General features: G+C 47.4%; 1 protein-coding gene across 4 annotated transcripts in view; it reads left to right on the forward strand.

Moving 5' to 3' along the window:
• The window catches only part of LOC141148571 (uncharacterized), a 112,122-nt gene extending 93,420 nt beyond the window's left edge, over window positions 1–18,702 (forward strand). For 3 of the 4 annotated variants that reach the window (XM_073636133.1, XM_073636131.1, XM_073636130.1), the window contains 3 exons: window positions 1,677–2,024; window positions 7,788–7,913; window positions 17,765–18,702. In XM_073636133.1, coding sequence (XP_073492234.1) covers window positions 1,677–2,024; window positions 7,788–7,913; window positions 17,765–17,829 — 539 coding nt within the window. In that variant the 3' untranslated portion in view covers window positions 17,830–18,702. The remainder of the gene's footprint in view (window positions 1–1,676; window positions 2,025–7,787; window positions 7,914–17,764) is intronic. The other variant, XM_073636132.1, reaches the window with a different exon arrangement.
• The last annotated feature ends 3,641 nt before the right edge of the window (window positions 18,703–22,343 follow it).

Raw genomic sequence — 22,343 nt, forward strand, 5'->3', positions numbered from 1 at the left:
GGGGCATAACACCTTGATGAAAAGTCTGTCTCACGATGTAACTGTTTAGCATTATTTAATAAATGCCCCTCATTGAATCTGTCTGCATTTATTTTCAGCTGCACCCCAACATGCATACAAGTTTAAGTCAGCAACACCTGCCCCTCAGCTGGAGGCATAACTAGAACCTTCAGGGTCCTGGTGCAAGAAACCATGAAGGACCCCCCTGACCCCTAGCCAAAGCCATTTCCTCCAAGCCTGGTGACAGAGTGACAGGGTTCGGTCGTAAGGGTGACCTTTGCAACCCTAGTAGTATCGCCACTGGTTTCAGTAGTTGTTTATTTTATTTTTAAATTATTTTTACCATTGTATTTTATTTTTTTTACAATATTATTTTTTACATTTCTTTTTACAAGCCCCCGTTGGGGGGGCTTTGGTGAGATATCGAGGGTCTAAACGGAACCCTCTGATGTTCCACTTTTGAGACAGATAAAGGAGATTGAGCACACAGTCCTTAATCTTCATCTCTGCAACCTCAGCACAGAATGAATGGACAGGAATAGCTTTGTACAGGGCTTCCTGTTCATTCACAAACTGAAGCGTAGTGAACACAGTTTACTAAGCTTTAGTAGTACATGGACAGAGTCAGTAATTAGTCACCAATTCATTCAGACAATGAAGGAGCCGTAAATGACACATTTACCAGCCCCTTCCCCGCATTCTATCCTGACACATCCCATGCAACAACCGGCAGAGGAGGGGATGGGGGAACACGGCAAAGCTGCAGGAGATGAGGGAGGGGGCAGGAGAGAGCATGGGGGGGTCAGGATAGAGCACAGGGGCCCTTGTGGCAGCAGAAAGAAGCTGGACAGGAGAGGCAGCAAGGGCAGCATATGGAGGAACCAATCCCCTTAATTTTCCTCCTGCAGCCTCTGAATGCTTGTGGGAGAGAGAGGAGGAGAATCTGACATTCATTGGCTGCAGGAGGAAAATGGAGGGGGATCAGTTTATCTATATACTGCCGTCCCTTCTATCCAGGTGCACAGGGGAGTCAGCATGGGCCCCCTGGAGCATGTGGCCGGGTCGCAATTGTGACCCCTGTAGGTACGCCCCTGCTCTCAGCACAAGACAAAATATATAAAGGAAACATGCATTGTCTTGAGTATGCTGTAAAAAAAAATGTGGCAGGTATCATTTTTTTTTTAGCCTGTGGGCAAGCGCAATGCAATGCACACTGACACACCAGAAAATACGAGCACAAATGTGTAACAGGTGTTAAAGAATCAATGATTGTTAAAATGTAGACAAAAACAGATGCCTTTTGGTTAGCTACATTCACCAATTGAAGATTTCAAGACAGATTAAAAAATTATACATAATATATATATATTAGTGTGTGTGTATATATGTATGTGCAGTATGTGTGTATATATATATATATATATATATTCATATATTCATATGTTTTTATTCTTAGGTCAGTGTGTGGTAATGTTTGCTTGACACTCTGTTGATCCCACTGCTAACATTGCAGCCTGCTCTTCCAGTAGGCATGTTTGGTCCACTAACTTTCCCACTATCAATATCTAAATCAAACACCACAACTACAATCTCTTAATACTTTGTAAAAGGATATACAGTGTATACCGTAAAATACATTGTGACTAACACATCTTCTAAATAACTTTTGTTTTCAGATCTGCCCCGTCCACAAGTTGCAGAGATCATGGTTCCGAACCTGAAAGAAGATATAGAGGACTCTATGACCTGTGATATCTTGGGATGTCCCGTAGATTATCTAAAAGTGAGCTGGTTTAGGAAGGAACATGGAACCGACTTACAACCCGTTATGGCACCATCCTTTAATGATATTTACTGGGCATCTAATAGGGTAATGGTGCAGAAAGATAAGACTATGTTCTGTCAATCATATCTGAGATTCACCCCATCACTCCTCAGAGACCAGGGGGCAGAATTCATCTGTATTGTGGAACATCCCAGCCTGGAGAAGCCCATAGAGAGAAGAACGGGTCCTATAAGAATAGGTACACTTTTCCATAATAAGACTGTCAACACAAAACAGTTAAATTACTTTTTACATTGAAGGCTTTATTTACATTGTTGTGTGTTATTGTGCACTGTAAGTCACATGACTAAAGGATTCGTCAACCTTGGGTCTTACCATTAAATTAAAGACACAGACTGCGTGACATGGGTTTTATAAGGCCACAGCAGCCAATTTTATTAACCAAATAATAAATAACAAAAAACATGAAAAAATTTAACACATACCCTTAATAACAAAATAATGTACAACAGCAAGAGGTCTTTGGGTGTCTTAAAAAAGGCACACTTTATAACTGTAAACGGTCTATATCCTCAGCTGTACCCCAACAGGCTCGAGGACACTCGGACAACACAACTACTTCCATATTCCCCTCCCCCAGGGGATTTATCTCCTGGGAGAACCACCGCTAACAAATGTAAGCGCCATCCTTAGATGGGCCCCACTACTCCTGTGACCATGTAAAATTTGTACTGACACCCAAAGACCCCTTGAACCGCCACGTGAGCTTGATTGAAAACCTCATTCAAGCGAATCCCTCCACACCTGCAACGCCCTTGCCACACCCTCCTGAAGATCCAAGGACCATATATCTATGCCCACTGCATTTAAGTGAACACCGTCGTCTCGCCAATAGCGAACAGACTGATCCTCCAGCTCCCTGTGTCGAACTACTATGCCCCCGAGCCGGGCCACAAACCTCCCAACCTCCCTATTCAACTTAATTCTGGCTTTGTTCACCCTGCCTACGGAGCGGGCGAACCGCCACACTTTTCTTGCCACAATATCTGACCACACAATAATGCAGCCGGGAAAATCCCGTAGCAGGCGCAAAATATCAAATTTGATATCCCTCACCAGATCCCTGGCAGCCCGCACCCCTAAATCATTGCCCCCTGCCTGTAAAACTAGAACATCTGGGGGCCTGTCAATTCTGGAAAAATAGTGAAATTCAGGAAGGACCTGGCCCCACATCATTCCACGAATACCCAACCATTTTAAGACAGCCTCACTCCGAGAAATGCCCAGTTGCCTCCCTTCAGGACGTACATCAGCCCTAACAGCCCCCCAGAACACGTATGAATCCCCCAAAATCCAGACCAGGCCAGGAGGAAGATCTGAAAGAAACACAAAAAAGGAACATAGAACCACACCCGCATACTCAATGCAACTTCAAAGCAAATGAGGGCGAACATAAATCCTAAAACGATCAGACTCCCACCTCCCTATACGTCTCACTACCTGCGAACCCAAACCCCACCTAGCCGCTTCTGTTGCTGCCCCCACACGAAAGGAGTGAGTATTAAACTGGGAAACCTCCCTGCCCGCCTTTTCCAAACAACGTCGAAAAACTGACAAAAATTGAAAACGCGACAAGGATGAGCCATCCTTGTGCATCAAAAAGGTTCCCGACCTCCACCCCCTAACCCCAAGATATCGTTGCACCGAAGAAACCGGGCAAACCGATTCCGGCAGCACCCGAAACAACGACACGGAAACCCCTTTTCCCAATTGATCAGTTTTAGACTTGCCAATATGAATCCGAACACAATCCCCAGACAGGGTTACGTCCTTCAAACTTAACCCCCCTACTCCACACCTGTTCTTGCTAACTAGTTCCCCAATGCGCAACGCTCCAAAAAATGCTAACGCAAAAGCCACATTGAACAGACTCACCTCATAAACAGACGTACAAACCCCGGGCAACAGCTCCACCAACTCTTGAAGCAACTCAAACGAGACCGGGCGCCTCGTATCTGGCAGTACTCTCCCCCGCCGAAACCCCTTCATGGCCTGACGCACCCTAAAATCCTTTGTCATATCCACCAGGCCCTGCATCCGAAAGAGAAAAGCTAAGGCAGCTAAACTCTTGTTCATTGTGGACACTGACTTGCCTTGTGTAAATCCCGTCCCAATAAAATACAGCAACAAAGCCACGTGATCACGCGATGAAACACCCCCCCCAACCGAACTTACCAGGGTAGACCACTCACCCCATACCGACGAGTACGCCGCCCACGTACCCTCAGTCACCGATCGACGTAGCAGCTCCGCAGCTACTCCAATGCCAGTCTCCACAGCCTGTCGGGACAAGGAACCCCCAGTTGCTCCGACTCCGGCGCCAACCTCCGGAACCTCTCCCACTGGAAACGAGACAAAGAATCGGCAATGGAATTCAAAACCCCCGGAACATGAACAGCTTGTACAAAACAGTTCAAACTTAAACACTTTAAAACCAGGTGCTGTAACAAGCGCACCACCGGCGGAGAAGAAGCGGACAAGTTCGTTATAACCTCCACCACCCCCAAATTGTCACAGTGAAAACAGATCCGCCTATCCCGAAATTTGTAGCCCCAGATTTCAACCGCCACCACAATCGGAAATAGTTCCAGTAACACTAAATTACGTAAGAACCCCGCCGAACTCCATTCTTCTGGCCACATCGCCGCGCACCAAGCCCCCTGGCAGAAAGCCCCAAAACCAGAACTCCCTGCTGCGTCAGTGAAAATATCAAGGTCAGATGCTGCCACAACCGGAGCCATCCATAAAGACCTGCCATTGTATGTGGACAAAAACTCACCCCAAACCCTCAAATCAGCCTTCAGCTCACGCGAAAGCCTGATGAAGTGATGTGACTTCAGTACACCCGCAGTGGCAGCACATAAGCGACGACTAAAGATGCGTCCCATAGGCATGATGCGGCAGGCGAAATTAAGCTTACCCAATAACGACTGCAATTGCCTAAGCCTAACCTTCCTCGCCGCCTCCGCCTCCGCCACCCCTTGACGCAAGTCCTCCAGTTTGTCGTTCGGGAGACGACATTCCATCAGACGCGTGTCAATGACAATGCCCAAAAACTGCATGACTGTGGAAGGACCTTCCGTCTTCCCCGGCGCCAAAGGAATTCCAAAACGTGACGCAATAGATTCCAAAGTGTGCAACAGCACTGAACAAACTGAAGAATCCGGGGGGCCGATGCAAAGAAAATCGTCGAGATAGTGCAGCACCGACCTCAACTGAGTCTCTTCCCTAACTACCCATTCCACGAAGGTGCTAAACACTTCAAAATATGCGCAAGAGATGGAACAGCCCATCGGCAAACAACGGTCCATGTAAAACTGCCCTTCCCAACAGCAGCCCAGCAAATGCTGACTGTCCGGATGTACTGGCAGCAGACGAAAGGCGGATTCTATATCCGTCTTCGCCATCAATGAACCCTGGCCAAACCTTTGAACCCAACCGACCGCGGCATCAAAGGAGGTGTAAGACACCGAAGACAGCTCCGGAGAAATGGCATCATTTACCGAAGTCCCCTTCGGATACGACAAATGATGAATCAACCGGAATTTGTTGGGTTCCCTTTTGGGTACCACCCCAAGGGGAGAAACGTGTAAAGCCGAAACGGGGGGTTGAGCGAATGGTCCGGCCATTCTCCCAAGTTCCACCTCTTTTGCCAGTTTATCCGAAACAACCTGTGGAAATTGGCGCGTTGATTTCAAGTTTTGAGCCAGCGGGGACGGGGCCACAGGTCCCGAACACGGGATCTGAAAACCATGGGCAAAACCATCAGCCAAAAAACTTGCCGCCTCCCTTCGCGGATATCTATCTAGATACGGTACCATCTCGGGAAGGTTTACTGGTGTCCTCCCTTTTTGAGGCCGACTCAACGGGTTGGGACTTTCCTTTTTTGAAACACTTGGCATAACTGTGGGAGCCCCCGCAACCAGAGCACTCGTGTCGGAAACGACAGTTTGCGCCAAAACGGCACAACCCCTCGTTAAACTGCCAGCAAATTCCCTTTCGCTGTGTGGCCGACTGTCCAGCGGCACCCGAACCGCCGGCCCCTCCGAGAAAGGGCTGTCCCGAAACCCTCGCCTGTGACATAAGCTTCATCCAAAGCCCAATGTCCTTGTGGTCCCAGCGCAAGCCCGGACGCAAAGCCTTGCGCTGGCGGAACTGCTCGTCATAGCGCAGCCAAGCAATTCCCCCATAAGTTCGATAAGCCTCCCCAATGGCATCCAGATAACAAAAAAGCGGAGAACAATTCTCTGGTGCTTTTTCGCCAATTACGCTAGCCAAAATGGCAAACGCCTGGAGCCAATTCCCAAAGGTGCGAGGAATAAGCCTCCAGCGTCGCTTCTCCTCCTCCTCCTTCTTGCTTTCGTCCGCCTTGCCCTTGTCGATATTAAATTTTTCTAACGGCAAAAGAGAGAATATTTCAACATATTCCCCTTTCCAGATCTTTTCGCGTACCTCTTGCTTTAGATGTACCCCCAGTGGGCCCTCAAAGCACACATAAATCTCGCACTTCGCCGCATCCGCCAACCGCACCTTATCCTCAGAGGACTCCTTCCCTTTATTCGCGTCCGCCCCAGTCACCTCCGTCTGTGACGCAGACGTCACGCTAACCCCGGCGGACCCCACCGCCCCGGATGCCGCAACTGCAAGCGGCCCTGCTGAGGTGGGGGTGGGAGGAACAACAGAGTCCACACCAACGGCAGCGGGAGCCCATGCCCCAACGGGCCCCTGAGATGCTGAAGAAGACCCCGCCGGATCAAAACGAGCCAATAACTCCCGGAAACCTGCAAAAAATGCGGACAAAACCGGCGCAGCACCCGACGCTCCTCCCGCCACTCCTGACACTGAACTAACCTCCGAAGCAACCCCCAAATTAACCCCCCCCACCTGACTGGTATGTAAAGGTAAAATTGGCGACTTACCAGGCTGCAGCCGCACCGCCACTCGACTAGCCGTTCGTCCGGATCCCAGCTGGCTCCGCAAAGCAGGACGCCTCCCGACCGACCGATCGTCTTCATCCGCGCTGGTGATCTCACCGGACTCGGCCGAAGAATCTTGCCGCGGCGACGTCCCCTGCCTCCTTTGCTCGAGCGGCTCCACCTCAGGGCACCTGGAAGCCTCCTCTTCTGCCCTGGGCTCTGTTCTGTCCATGGAAGAACTGCTGGGCACAGTAGTACCCCCAGCTGTAGCAGGGACGCGCTGTCTCTTTAAGGGGGCGTGTCCCCCAGCCTGGGCCTTCTCACTCATCCTGCTGTGACGTCCCGCCTGTGATGTGGATGGCGAACCAGCAGAGGGCGCTCCCACCCCACCGCTGCCCGTGACAGTAATCTTCTCTAGCTGAGCACCGCTCTGCGCAGCAGCGGCAGAGGGAGCCGAACGCTCCGGAGCCCTGTGTCGGCGGCTGGTGGGGGACGATAACGGTACCCCCCCAGTGAGTATCCCTGAAGCCTGGGCATCATCCTCTCTCCGGACAGCTGAGGGGCAGGGACGCCCCCCACTGCGCATACCGCTGCGTCTCCCCCGCTGAGCAGCCCTCCCACACAGGACATCTACACGGGGGGGGGAGGGGGAGGGCTGCCGCACGCTCCGGCCTGTGCTGCGAGCATTAGAAGAGCGCCGTGGGGTAGGATTCCTCCCAGGGCCCACCAAGGAGGCATTGGCAGGCAGCCCCATAGTAAGCCCTGGAGGGTCCCTGGAACTGGGGCTCCTTCTCGCCTGTGGAGCCCTAGGGACAGGAGACGGGCTAAGGCGCTCCGGCGGGCGCACCTTTCTGGCTCGTTTCCTCCCCGGGGAAGAAGGGACAGGTGAAGCTGAGGATCCTGACCCCCCAAGTACATCAGCCAGCTGCTGCTGCAGCCACTGAGGGCCCCGTTCAACTGCTGCGGCCCTGACCTGAGCTAACAAGGCCTCTAACTCACTCATCTCCCTGTCTGTCTACCTGCAGGTGACCAGCACGGATGTCCCAGGAAGATGTCTCCTCTCCAAACTTCTCCGAATGATGCAGAATCCACCCCCTACACCAGACCCCAACCTCTGGATCCAGCCCCCACTGACTTCTACCTCCAATCAGGTAAGAGCTGAACTTATGCCCCACCACTGACCTGACTGACCGTTCCCTGACCCCTGTTCCTCCCATAGTCATGCATCCCCTCCGTCTATTCTCTCCTACGGGTCTCACTTTATTATATGTAGGAACAGACAGTACACAATGTATCTGTCCTTGCTTATTTCCAATTGCTCCCTAACCTGCATACAAGACTAAAACAGCTGCACCTGCCCCTCAGCAGAAGGCAACGTATGTAATAAAGAAGGTATGCATTGTCAGCAGTATGTGGTAAAAAAAAAAAAAAAAAGCATGCCAGTAATATTTTTTATGGCTTGTGCGCATGCTCAATGCAGTGTGCATCAACTCACCAAAAAGATGTGCACAAGTGTAGAAAAGGTATTACAGCATCAGAGATTGGTAAAATATATATATATATATATATATATATATATATATATATATATATATATATATATATATATATATATAAACATTTTATATGTTTTAATTAGCTACATTTGCTAATTGTAGGTTAAAATATAATAAATACACATACGTGCACACGTAGGTAAGACCCTGACCCTGACCTGTGTAATATGGGGCTATATTTGAAATATATTCACTTCACAGAGTACATTTTTCAAACTTAGTAAAAAAAAAATGCAGTCCCTTAGAGGTTAGTTTCAGATGGATGACTAGGTGTTACATCACACCACTGGCTGGACACTTGTAACATCACTGCCACTTAAAGCCCTTATAAGTTACTCAGGTGCTTCCTCTCGCCCTTTTCCCACAAGGATTCTATGCAGGATGGTCTAGATCTGGGTTACCACAAACTCCTACTGGCCATACTTACCCTATCTTCCAAACTCTACTCCATGAGTACTCCATATGGGAATACCCTCACTTATAACTATGTAAAAGGTCAGGCTTTAGAGTGACATTGCATCCCTTGCACCAGAGCAGGTCTCAACTCTTGTCTCAGCATCCGACTCCAGCTCTATTTTAGGCATGAAACAAGCAGCCTACTTGACAAAAGTAGAATTATCAGCATCTACGGCATAATTACTTGGACAAATTACAGCTTTAATTTAGTCATCCATTTCTCCTACTCCCATTTCTCAGACTCTAAAGGCCCATACACAGGACGGGAAATGTTTAATGACAGGCTGTTGGTGGTAAATCTGACCATGTGTCCGCTCCATCGGACAATTGTTGTCGGACTTTCCGCCAATAAATGTTGGCTAGCAGGTTCTCAAATTTTCCGCGGACAAATGTGTGTTGTCGGATTGTCTGAATGTGTGTACACAAGTCCGTCAGACAAAAGGCCAAAGTACAAACACGCATGCTCGAAAGCAAGGACGAGCCGGAATCGGTCAATCTTGTAAACGAGCGTTCGTAATGGAGAACTAACATTTGTGACGCGGCAAAATTATGAAATCTCCAAATGCAGCGCACAATTCTCTTCTTCTTTAATGGGATAATAATGAAGCTGCTTTTCTGGTGATACTGATGGAGTTATTGCAAACAAATTTTCAACAGCTTTTTTTTTTCTAGTGATATCAATAAAAATTAGACATGCTATCTGCCAATAGAACTTAACCAAAAACTGCATTCTGTGCATCCAAAAATATAGAAAATATACCAAATCAAATCATTATTCAACCAAAAAATAATGTCAAAGCAATAACTACAAGGCCAATAATAAATAACACGTTATCTCCTCCGATTCCGCAACATGTCTGGTTGACGAACGGTCGTTCAGAAAAGAACTGAAAAGCACGAAATGAAAAGCGCTATATGAAAATTGCGAAAAGAAAATCACGAATCAACACTCACTAAACTTCTACTAACACAAAATTATCAGAACGAGCCCAAAGGGTGGCGCTAAAGAGCTGAAAAAACACGTAGTACGTCTAGCACGTCACTACGTTCATAATTGTTGGCCAACAATTGTGTGGCCGTGTGTATGCAAGACAAGTTTGAGCCAAAGCCCTTCGGACAAAAGTCCACGGTTTTGCTGGCCAACAATCCGATCGTGTGTACGAGGCATAACAGTCAGTCCTAGATGATGATTAATCAGAGAGGAATGGAGAGGACATAGAAGCAGTATTAAAAGAAGCTGCAGAAGATTTCTCTTCCCCAGACTGTCATTTTATTGAAGAGGGAACTTCACACATCATACCTTCCAACTTTTTGAGATGGGAATGAGGGACACCTATCAGCAAAAGTATGCAGGCATAGGAGACACACCCTGCCACACCCCCTTAAAGGAGAATTGTTTAAAAAAACAAGATTGGTTAAACCCACAAGTGCTTTTTTTTACCTCTACTATTCCTTTGTATTGGCTTTTGGAATTTACAAATGCAGCAATTTAGAACTCACTTTTTGATAGATAAAAAGTGCATTTTATATACAACTATATAGATCAGACTAAAATGAGGGACAAATGAGGAGGAATGAGGGACAGAGGGACATTGCTCCAGAACAGGGAAAGTCCCTCCAAATCAGGGACAGTTGGGAGGTATGCACAACATGCTTGCTAATGTTGATAAGTTAATAGTCTCTGTTTGCAAAAGCCTTGACATTGTGCAAATTGACTCTTCATTCATCGAGCAGCTTTGGGCACTACGAAGGCCTACACAACTTTTCCTGTTCATCAATAGATAGAGTGGGCGATTTTTGGGCCTATATTACAGCTATCAAAGCCAAGAGAATGGGTAGGGGTACAATGTACCCGATACCCATTCACATAGATGGGGGGATCTGGGGGTCCCCTTGTTAAAGGGGGCTTCCAGATTCCGATAAGCCCCTTGCCCGCAGACCCCATCAACCACCGGCAATGGTTGTCGGGAAAAGGCCCTTGTCCCCATCAACATGCACCCCAAAGCACCCTCCCCTTGTTGAGGGCACGCGGCCTGGTATAGTTCGGGGGGGACTCGCTCATCCCCCCCTTTCTTGGCCTGTTAGGCTGCTTTCTCGGATAAGGGTCTGGTATGGATTTTGAGAGGGACCCCATGGACCCCATGTCAATTTTTTTTTACATTTTGGCATGGAGTTCTCCTTAAAATCTATGCCAGAGCCAAAGGACCTGGTATGGATTTGGAGGGGGGGCGGCACACAGTTTTTTTTTCTTAATTCTGTCATAGGGATCCCCTTAAGCACTTGAATAGACTGTATTATATACTCTACACTGCACTATATACCCTGCACTGTATTATATATACTACACTGGATGCACTATATATTCTCCACTGTATTATATATACTACACTGGATGCACTATATATTCTCCACTGTATTATATATACTACACTGACTGCGCTATCTATATACTCTGCAATGTAATTATATATATATATACACACACACACACATACACACACACACATATATACTGGTGGCAAAATATACTCTCCACTGTGTGTATATATATATATATATATATATATATATATATATATATATATATATATATATATATATCTACACCCCTGTAGGGACTGCTGAGTGTTGTGGCCCACCTGTCGCCCTGCCCAGCCTGCCATTCAATCCTCATTCACTCCAAGGGAATGAAGAGTCCATTAGCTTTGTTTTCATCTCTCTTGAGGGAATTGAACGTGGATAGGGTATAGGAAGTATGGGATGTCCAGTGAATTTTAGAACAATCAATTGGAGAATTTTAGAACAATCAACTGGTGAATTTTAGAACAATCAATTGAGACAACTTACCTCAGCTCCTTCAGCACTCTACTTGCATGAGCTTCCAAGCACAGCTAGCACTGCGTGGTTAGGCCTGACATTGGCCCAGCAAGGCCTTAGCAATTGCCCTTTACAGGCAGGGACCGCGGGCCCCTATAGTGTGGCAAAATAGAAAGTCTCTCGTGCTAGCTGTCCTACATGCGGCTACTGAGCCCAGTAAGCCATCTTCAGGCCCTTCCAGCCCTCCTGGCTGCAGCTGCCCTTCTCCACTGCCCTGCCCATGCCACCACAGTCCATTCCTCTGGTTCTGCACCCATCCCAGACTACATCCTCCCAGTCCTCTCAGGCGTGCCTCTGAACTCTGAACTGTATTATATATATTACACAGACTGCACTATATACTCTAAACTGTATTATATATACTACACGGACTGCAATATATACTCTGAACTGTATTATATCTACACAATACGGACTGCATTATATACTCTAACATGTATTATAGATACTTTATGGACTGCACTATATACTCTGAATTATATTATATGTACTATACAGACGGCACTATATACTCTGAACTGTATTATATATACTATACGGACTGCACTATATACTCTGAACTGTATTATATATATACACTACACTAACTACCTGCCTAATCTCCATTAATTTACTATATACGGCCGATGTGTAAGCAGGAGCCTTATATAGTGTGGGGCGTGGACTTAGTCCCTGAGCCATGATTGGCCAAAGGCACCCTGCCTTTGGCCAATCATGGCTCTCACAGCACATTGCGCTGTGATTGGTCAAAGCATGCAGGTCAGGCCAATCAGCAGCCGCCAATGCACTGCGATCTCGCAGCGCATTATGGGGCGCTCTGCGGCGGTTGAATTAGACGCGAACGCCCCATATGTTCATTTGTTTGACTCGAACATCCAACCCATCCCTAATAGCTAGATAGATAGTGAGGTTCCTGTAACATGTTTTGATGTAAAAATACGGTTGATTGGTGCTTTGAAACTGTTCTCCATCCCAAGTTTTTGGTTCAGATACCTACTCTCAGGCTTGAGAGTTATTTTTCATACAGATGCTGAGGACATTGTCTCCCTTAGAGGGGGGAGAATGTAACCCCCTGGTTTTAAACTGGGGCTATCATGTAAATGTAGTTTTTGGCTGGGCTGCAGACAGCTCAGGCTGATTGTACAGTTTATGTGGTCTTTCTCTAATCTCAATTAGGTTGTACATTTCTCACTGTTGCCAGTAGGTGTCACTGGTACCACAGGTCAGTATGAGATAGTACAACTAGGTTGAGTTATGAGTACAAGTAGTACCTTGGATTACGAGCATTATTTGTTCCAGAAGAATGCTTGTAATCCAAAGCACTCGTATATCAAAGCAAGTTTCCCCCTAAGAGATAATGGAAACTCAGATAATTTGTTCCACAATCACTGCTGGTGTATGCAGTACTGTATGTGGCCAGAGGTGTGGCGGCACTGGTGACGCTCGGAGACACTCGGGAACTGTTGACACTTTCAGGTGCTCCGACACACGTTACGCCCGCCCCACCCAGCTGGGAGTGTCTGAGTGTCTCCGAGCGTCTCCAAGTTCTCCACGCAGCGCTAGGAGATCACCAGCGCCCCCAGACCTCTGGCCATATACGGTAATACATACACCAGCAGCTTAAGTCCTGCTCATCTTGCAAGACAGCGCTTGCAAATCAAGTCAGGATTTTAAAAAAAAATATATATATATAGCATCTTGCTAAACGCTTGTATGCCGCGTTACTTGCAAACCGAGGTATCACTGTATTTATTTTTCTTCCAGCCAGCCCAGTAGGAGGTTCTTGGCCACTGGTGCATTCTGGGAGAGGATATATATTTGTGCGGGTCATGTGCTCGCTCTTTTACCTCAGGCTGTCCTGGCCTGGGGGATGTGCTGCTGAAGTGAGCTCTGCAAGTAGGCCTGGGGCCTACTAGTCTTGAGGTGGTCCTTAGGCTGTCTTGCATGGCGTGGAACTAGCCAAGCCAAATAGAGTAGATCCAGGGAGGACCCTTGCTGGAGAGAGCCAAGATGAAGGCTGGGCTCTCAGGAGGGCCTGGTGACTCGTTTGTAGGACGCACCTGCATCTAAAACACGCTTACAGTGTTGCCTGGTTGGCTTAAAGGTTCTGACACTGTGAAGATGTACTTTTTTGGATCCAAGGAGTCTGTAAGTGATCCGCTACTGGTATCTGAGACCCCTAACCCTTCCAAGTTCTACGTTAAAACTTTGAAAAGATCAAAAGTGACTGGCACTCAATTTCTGTTCAAAATTCCCATTATAGTCATGGTAAATGCTAGCTCGCTTCTTGTCTCAGGAGGTCGCAGCCTGCCTTCAGTAGACCCAGGGGGCGCTACATATATATATATATATATATATATATATATATATATATATATATATATATATATATATATATATATATATATACACACACACACATACACAGTATCTCACAAAAGTGAGTACACCCTCACATTTTTGTAAATATTTTAATATAGCTGTGCATGTGACAACACTGAAGAAATGACACTTTGCTACAATGTAAAGTAGTGAGTGTACAGCTTGTATAACAGTGTAAATGTGTTGTCTCCTCAAAATAACTCAGCAGACAGCCATTAATGTCTAAACTCCTGGCAACAAAAGTGAGTACACCCCTAAGTGAAAATGTCCAAATTGGGACAAAAGTGTCAATATTTTCTGTGGCCACCATTATTTTCCAGCACTGCCTTAACCCTCTTGGGCATGGAGTTCACCAGAGCTTCACAGGTTGCCACTGGAGTCCTCTTCCACTCCTCCATGATGACATCACAGAGCTGGTGGATGTTAGAGACCTTGCGCTCTTCCACCTTCTGTTTGAGGATGCCCCACAGATGCTCAATAAGGTTTAGGTCTGGAGACATGCTTGGCCGGTCCATCACCTTTACTCTCAGCTTCTTTAGCAAGGCAGTGGTTGTCTTGGAGGTGTGTTGGGGTCGTTATGTTGAAATACTGACCTGCGGCCCAGTCTCCGAAGGGAAGGGATCATGCTCTGCTTCAGTATGTCACAGTACATGTTGGCATTCATGGTTCCCTCAATGAACTGTAGCTCCCCAGTGCCGGCAGCACTCATGCAGCCCCAGACCATGGCACTCCCACAACTATGCTTGAAAGCAAAGACACATTTGTCTTTGTACTACTCACCTGGTTGCCACCACACACGCTGGACACCATCTGAGCCAAAGAAGACAGTAACAATAAATCATCCAGCAGCAACAGTAGATTCTCCAGCCTGCAGCAACATAGATTCAATAGATTGAACAATAGATTCACTCAGATAGGAGAAACAAATAGATTACCCAGCCAGCAGAAATGTCCCCAGAAATAGCCAGTATAGATCTTGGAGTCCCCAGCAGTAACAGACTAAATTCACACTAGCCCATTCCCTGAAAGCAATCTGTGGTAGATCATTTTTCAGAGTGTGGCTAAGCAGTCTCTTTTAGCCATTTTGTAGGTGATCCTGTTGCCTCCTGAATGCCTGTTTTTTGTTTGTTTTTTTGTCTAATGACAATTTACAATGGGACTAATGTGCTGCAACTGCAAGTCAAGTGTCTGGCCCAAAGTTGCAGATCAGCTTCATTAACAGACATTTGGTGGGGGGAAATGGATGGTGGTAAAACTGCAACTCAACCATTTGTTTGTATCGCCTTCTTTTCTTGCTGCCCCCTGTGTGAAAGAGGCCTAGGCTCTTTATCTATGAATTGCACTGACCTGTACTTGGGGTTGCCACCTTTTTTTCACGCCAAACCCAAGCACTTTAGCCGTGCACAGCAAAAAAGGAGGAATGCTACGGACTCTAGTGTAAAGGGGAACTCTGCTGGAAGGGGGTTTCTGCTCACCAAACCTCCCACTTACATCAGAGTTCCCAGCATTCCCCCTTAAATTTGGGTTCCCACAGCCCCCTTACATCAAAGTCCACAGAGCACCCTTACATCTGAGTCCCCCTTATCTTAGTGTACTCACTCGCTTGGAAGCAGGAAAGAGAAGGAGGAGAGGGAGGGGGGAGACTTCAGTCACAGACAGTGGATGGTGAGCTCACTCACCCGAGGATGGGGGCTCAGGCTTCGACACCTTTCATCCACGATGTATCTGCCGGTTGCTGAGCTTCAAGCTCCCAGCCCACACATCCCTTTCCTGAGGCGCAGAATGCTGGGGATTGGACTGTGTGTGAGCAGACAGAGGGGCAGGGGTGGGAAGAGGAGGAGCAGATCAAACCCTCTCTTCTTTCCTGTCTGTGTATGGAAGTGGAGCCCATGTGCACATCTATGTGGTTGTGGTACTTGGTTACTTGGGGAGCCACAGTCCATTCTGAATATTGTGTCCGGGTTTCAGTTGGTCTGAAACTCGGACACACGGTTCAAAACCCGGACTGTCTGGGTGGATCCTGGATGGGTGACAACCTTACCTGTATTGGGAACTTCCAGCAGCCAGGGCAGCAGGCTCTCTACGATTAAGCCCTATCAGGGTGAAACACATCAGAGGGCATGGATTATGGGAGAAGATTGAGCTGAAGCTGATCCGGGACTTGTTAAGCCTAGTACAGCCAGGACCTGTGCCGGCAGCCTGGTGTTCTCGCTGAAAAAAAAGTCCTGCATATATACTGTATATACATACCTTAACCATCTTCTTTTTAAGTCACTGTGTTAATATTTCTTCTATTCACTCCTACTGTTAACATTGCTCTTTCAGTATATGTTTCTGTTCTACTAATGTTCTCACAAAAATAACTAGACATCACAGCTTCAATCATTGGTGTGCACAGCCTATTGCATTAGTGTGTGCACCCCAAAGCACAAACACACATTCATGTAAATCAGCAGAGCAGTGGACGGTGTCAGTAGAGCAGAGCACGGTGTCAGTAGAGCAGAGCACGGTGTCAGTAGGGCAGAGGACGGTGTCAGTAGGGCAGCGGACGGTGTCAGTAGAGCAGAGGACGGTGTCAGTAGAGCAGTGGACAGTGTCAGTAGAGCAGTGGACGGTGTCAGTAGAGCAGTGGACGGTGTCAGTAGAGCAGTGGATGGTGTCAGTAGGGCAGTGGACGGTGTCAGTAGAGCAGTGGAGGGTGTCAGTAGGGCAGAGGACGGTGTCAGTAGGGCAGAGGACGGTGTCAGTAGAGCAGTGAATGCTGTCAGTAGAGCAGAGCACGGTGTCAGTAGAGCAGAGGACGGTGTCAGTAGAGCAGTGGACGGTGTCAGTAGAGCAGAGGACGGTGTCAGTAGAGCAGTGGACGGCGTCAGTAGAGCAGAGGACGCTGTCAGTAGAGCAGAGGACGCTGTCAGTAGAGCAGAGGACGGTGTCAGTAGAGCAGAGGATGGTGTCAGTAGAGCAGAGGATGGTGTCAGTAGAGCAGTGGACGCTGTCAGTAGAGCAGAGGACGGCGTCAGTAGAACAGTGGACGGTGTCAGTAGAGCAGAGGACGCTGTCAGTAGAGCAGAGGACGGTGTCAGTAGAGCAGAGGACGGTGTCAGTAGAGCAGAGGACCATATCAGTAGAGCAGTGGACGCTGTCAGTAGAGCAGAGGACGGCGTCAGTAGAACAGTGGACGGCGTCAGTAGAGCAGAGGATGGTGTCAGTAGAGCAGAGGACGGTGTCAGTAGAGCAGTGGACGGTGTCAGTAGAGCAGAGGACGGTGTCAGTAGAGCAGTGGACGGTGTCAGTAGAGCAGAGGACGGCGTCAGTAGAACAGTGGACGGCGTCAGTAGAGCAGAGGACGCTGTCATTAGAGCAGAGGACGCTGTCAGTAGAGCAGAGGACGCTGTCAGTAGAGCAGAGGATGGTGTCAGTAGAGCAGTGGATGGTGTCAGTAGAACAGTGGACGCTGTCAGTAGAGCAGTGGATGGTGTCAGTAGAACAGTGGACGGTGTCAGTAGAGCAGAGGACGGTGTCAGTAGAGCAGAGGATGGTGTCAGTAGAGCAGAGGACGGTGTCAGTAGAGCAGAGGATGGTGTCAGTAGAGCAGAGCACGGTGTCACTAGAGCAAAGATTGATGTCAGTAGGGCAGTGGATGATGTCAGTAATTTTTTTATTTTCAATAATTTTTTACAATATTGTTTTTTATTTTTTTTAAATGTCTTCTAAATGACTTTTGTTTTCAGATCCTCCCCATCCACAAGTCGAAGAGATCAATATTTCCAAACAGAAAGAAGATGATGAAATTTGAAATTATTCCGGATACATAGATAATCTAAGTGTGAGCTGCTATAGGAAGAAAATTGGGACAGTCTTACATCTCATTATAACATCATGGTCTAATGATGTTTTCCAAATCTGTGACAGACAGGAGACAGATAAGACCTGTCAATCATCACTGACATTCACTCCATTGTTCAGCAGAGACCAGGGGGTCAGAGATCATCTGTAAAGTTTGAACATCCCAACCTGGAGAAGCCCATAGAGAGGACTATGGGTCCTATAGGATTGAGTAAACGCTCTTCGAATGGGACTGATAAAGCACAACTATAGACTTCTGCATGGCAGTCTAAAAAGCTCTAAAATCCAGTTACTATGTAATGCACAGGCCTCATAAAAGTAAACATTTACCTTCTCTGACTGAGCCAAATTCTTCTTCATTTGTGTCTCACACGCTCCCCCTCCCAGACACTGCAGCTCACAGTGGAAGATGTTCAGCAACAGAGGCAGTGCTGCCAATCCAGATGGGTGTGGTCACATTCTAAATGACAAACTACAGACTGATAGCCACACCCTGCAACATCCTCTCCTCCCACTTTAGTGCAAGCAGGTACAGTCTACATGAGAGTGGCAACTTTGTTCTGAATGCAGGAGCAGTGCAGCATCATGGCCACCCCCATCACAGGAAGGTGGACTTCACTGACAAGACCAACAAGTATTTGTGGACTGATTAAGAGTATTGCAAGTGCAGATACACTTATAATTAAATACCAGGACGTATTTTGTTAAACTGTTTACATTCTTCATATATTGTTACATATTTCTTCCCTATCTTACAGGAATCTCCATTAGATTATCTCCTCTGTAATGCTGATACTCATTAAATGTGTCATGTGTCTCCTAAGTCACTATTATTGAATTACATATAAATTGTACATTTACACCACTCCCTGCCCTCAAGGAGCTTACAATCTAAGGTCCCCAACTCACATTCATACATATACTAGGGCCAATTTTAGACAGGATCCAATTAACGAACCAGCATGTCTTTGGGGATTGGGAGGAAGCCCACACAAGCACATGGAGAACATGCAAACTCCAGGCAGATAATGTCATGGTTGGGACTCAAACCGACAACCCTAGTGCTGCTAGGCAGAAGTGCTAACCACTTAGCCACTGTGCTGCCCCTAAGTCTTTATTTTTCTTTATACTTCACCTTCTCCCATATAGTGGTCAATACAGCACTTTCACCTGCCCACTGATTTTCTCCCATCCTTAAATCTGAACTCCAGAGTCCTGCAGTAAGGCTGCCCCCAGGTCAAATGCTTATTTGGGTCAAGGAGGCCACGATGAGCACTTTTACTCAATCCTCTGCTCCTGCAGACCTCTCCAGGTTATGTAATTTATTAGGATATAATAACATTCTGAATGCAATGCATTTATTTAATATCATACAATATAATACCATAAGATCATTATGGAGCATGTTACTCTAATATTATTATTAAATTATGTTTTAATATTTTTAATAGTATCAGTATTCATTTCTTTAAATATTATTAAAGTATAAATAAAGGCAAAACTTTTTTTTTTAGTATTGGATTAGAAGGTGTATCAGTTTTTATTGCTGTCTGTGCCCCCGTTAGGGAGGTTTTACCCTCTCTATTTGTCCTTTTTACCATCATCAGTGAAAGTGAAAGTAAAAGAAAATCCCAAATTTCGGGGTGACCCATAAAAGTAAAAGAAGGGAAATCTTCCAATGGGGACACTGTTTTGGCTGTGGGAGAAGAAGTGAAGGTAAATCACTCCAGTGGGACACAGATGGTAAATACAAAAAACTGACAGGGGTTATAAAGGGGTGTGCAACACAGTGTAGGGGTAAGAAGAGCTCCAAATCCCCCCCCCCCCCCCCCCCCGCAAGCAATACTCTTCTCCATGTTACCCTTTCATCAAATATCCCAACTCTCTCTCCTGCAAAAAAAATAAAAAAGCCAGCAAATCTTTATGCTCACTCTCCACCAAACCAACAAAAATCATTTCTCCCCCTCCCAGAATAATTCCCCCCTCAAAACAAATCCTCTTCCCCCTTCCTCAGCACAAGTCCTCCTCCACTTTACCCAAAATCCCCAGTCCTAGCCACTCATCTTCCCTATCCCAGCACTTATACCTGCTCCCCTCAACTCCCCCTCCTGATAGAAATCCTCTTCCCCAACCTGTACAAACCCTCCTTCCCACAATGCCCCTCTCGGAATAAGTCCTCTGCCACCACCAAATCCTACCTCCTAGCACAGCCTTCCATTCCAGTATAAATCTCTCGAGTAGTATAAATCTTTCTCCTCCTCCCACCCCCCCACCCCACCAAAAAAAAAAAGAAATCCCACTTCTAGCACAGACCTCTCCCTAAAACAATACCCCCCTTCCCAGCACAAATCTCCTTTCACCCCACAAATCCCATGTCAGCACAGCTGTTCATCCCAGCACAAATACCCCTCTCCAACATTCCCCCAAGCATAAATCCTCATCCCAGTACAAATTCTCTCCCCCAAATCCTCCCTTCCAGCACAAAATGCTCCACCTCCTGGAACAATTCCTCTCCCCTTGTCCTCTCCAGGGCAAATCCTCTTTCCTCCAAGCCCCTCCTACACAAATCCTCTCCTCAGTTCCATCACATATCCTCCCACCTAAATACCCCCTGGCCAGTACAAACTTTTCCCCCCTTCTCATACAAATCCAAACTTCCCAACTGTCCCAGTTTTAATGGGCCTTTCCTGGGATTTGAACAAAATCCCAGTGTCCCATGAATCCGAGCTGAGTCCTGGGGCCCAGTGCTGGAACAAGTTCTGGCACTTGGCTCCACTAACTTGCCAAGCAGGAGCTAGTGTGGGCAATGGCATCCAGGGCAAATGTTCTCCATCTCTCGGGGGTCCCAGATGTCATGATCATCCCCTTCCTGAGAAGTTGGATATGTGCTGGGGGCACTCTGGGGGGGAGGGCTAGTGCTGGAAGGTGGGCTGGATATGTACTGGGAGGCACTCTGGGAGGGAGAGGGCTAGTCCAGGAAGGTGGGAGTAATGGATATGTGCTGGGGGGAAGAGGTCTAGTGCTGGAAAGAGGGGGTTGGATACGTGCTGGAGGAGAGGGCTAGTGCTGGAAGGTGGGGTTGGGTACGTGCTGGAGGGAGGGCTAGTACTGGAGGGGGGGTTGGGTATATGCTGGGGGAGAGAGCTAGTTCTGGAAAGGGGGGGTTGGATATGTTTGGGGGGAGAGGGCTAATGCTGGAAGGTGGGGGGGTTGGATATGTGCTGGAGGGAGAGGGCTAGTGCTGGAAGGGGGGTTGGATACATGCTGGGGGGGGAGAGGGCTAGTGCTGGAGGGGAGGTTGGATATGTGATAGGGGGAGAGGGCTAGTGCTGGAAGGGGGGTTGGATACGCGCTGGGGGGAGAGGGCTTGTGCTGGAAGGTGGGGGTTGGATATGTGCTGGGGAGAGGTCGGATATGTGCTGGGGGAGAGGGCTAGTGCTGGAAATGGGGGGGTTGAATATGTGCTGGGGGGAGAGGGCTAGTGCTGGAAAGGGGGGTGGATATGTTCTGGCGGGGAGAGGGCTAGTGCTGGAAATGGGGGGGTTGAATATGTGCTGGGGGGGAGGGCTAGTGCTGTCAAGGGGGGGTTGGATATGTTCTGGGGGGAGAGGGCTAGTGCTGGAAGGGGGGGTTGGATATGTGCTGGGAGGAGAGGGCTAGTGCTGGAAGGGGGGGTTGGATACGTGCTGGTGGGAGAGGGCTAGTGTTGGAAGAGGGGGTTGGATATGTGCTGGGGGGGAGAGGGCTAGTGCTGGAAGGAGGGGTTGAATATGTGCTGGGGGAGAGGGCTAGTGCTGGAGGGGGGTTGGATACGTGCTGGGGGGAGAAGGCTAGTCCTAGAAATGGGGGGATTGAATATGTGCTGGGGGGAGAGGGCTAGTGCTGGAAGGGGGGGTTGGACATGTGCTGGGGAGGGGGGGGCTAGTGCTGGGGTAGTTTGTATATATTCTGGGGGGAGAGGGCTAGTGCTGGAAATGAGGGGGGGGTTGAATATGTATATAAAAAGTTAATAAAGCGCTACCATCAACCTTAATATAGCACAGTGATCCAATAAATAATGTGATCCAATAAAGGATGTGATCCTATAAAGAATAAATAAACTAATCATATATAAGTGTCCAGTAAACCACACTAGATATAAATTAATTACTGTTCTTCCAAAATGCTTGTGGATTTCTGGAGATGCTGGGAAAAAGTCAAATACCACTCATTTGTAAGATAAAACACAAAAGGACAACATTACCCAAATGATCAGGTGTGTAGTCTCTGATGTTGTTCACATGTGGTGGATTGCTTTCATACCTTCATTGCTTTCAATCCTTCATAGATCGATATCGCTCGAATAAAAGAAAGAACATACCTCATTGTGCAAATAAATAAACTAAAAACGACATGTGGGTAATAAAACACAATTGCACTCACACATGCCCCGCAATAAGATCGCATTTAAGAAGGTCAGTTGCA

This window comes from Aquarana catesbeiana, linkage group LG06, assembly GCF_042186555.1.
Source record: "Aquarana catesbeiana isolate 2022-GZ linkage group LG06, ASM4218655v1, whole genome shotgun sequence".
Classification (NCBI taxonomy): domain Eukaryota; kingdom Metazoa; phylum Chordata; class Amphibia; order Anura; family Ranidae; genus Aquarana; species Aquarana catesbeiana.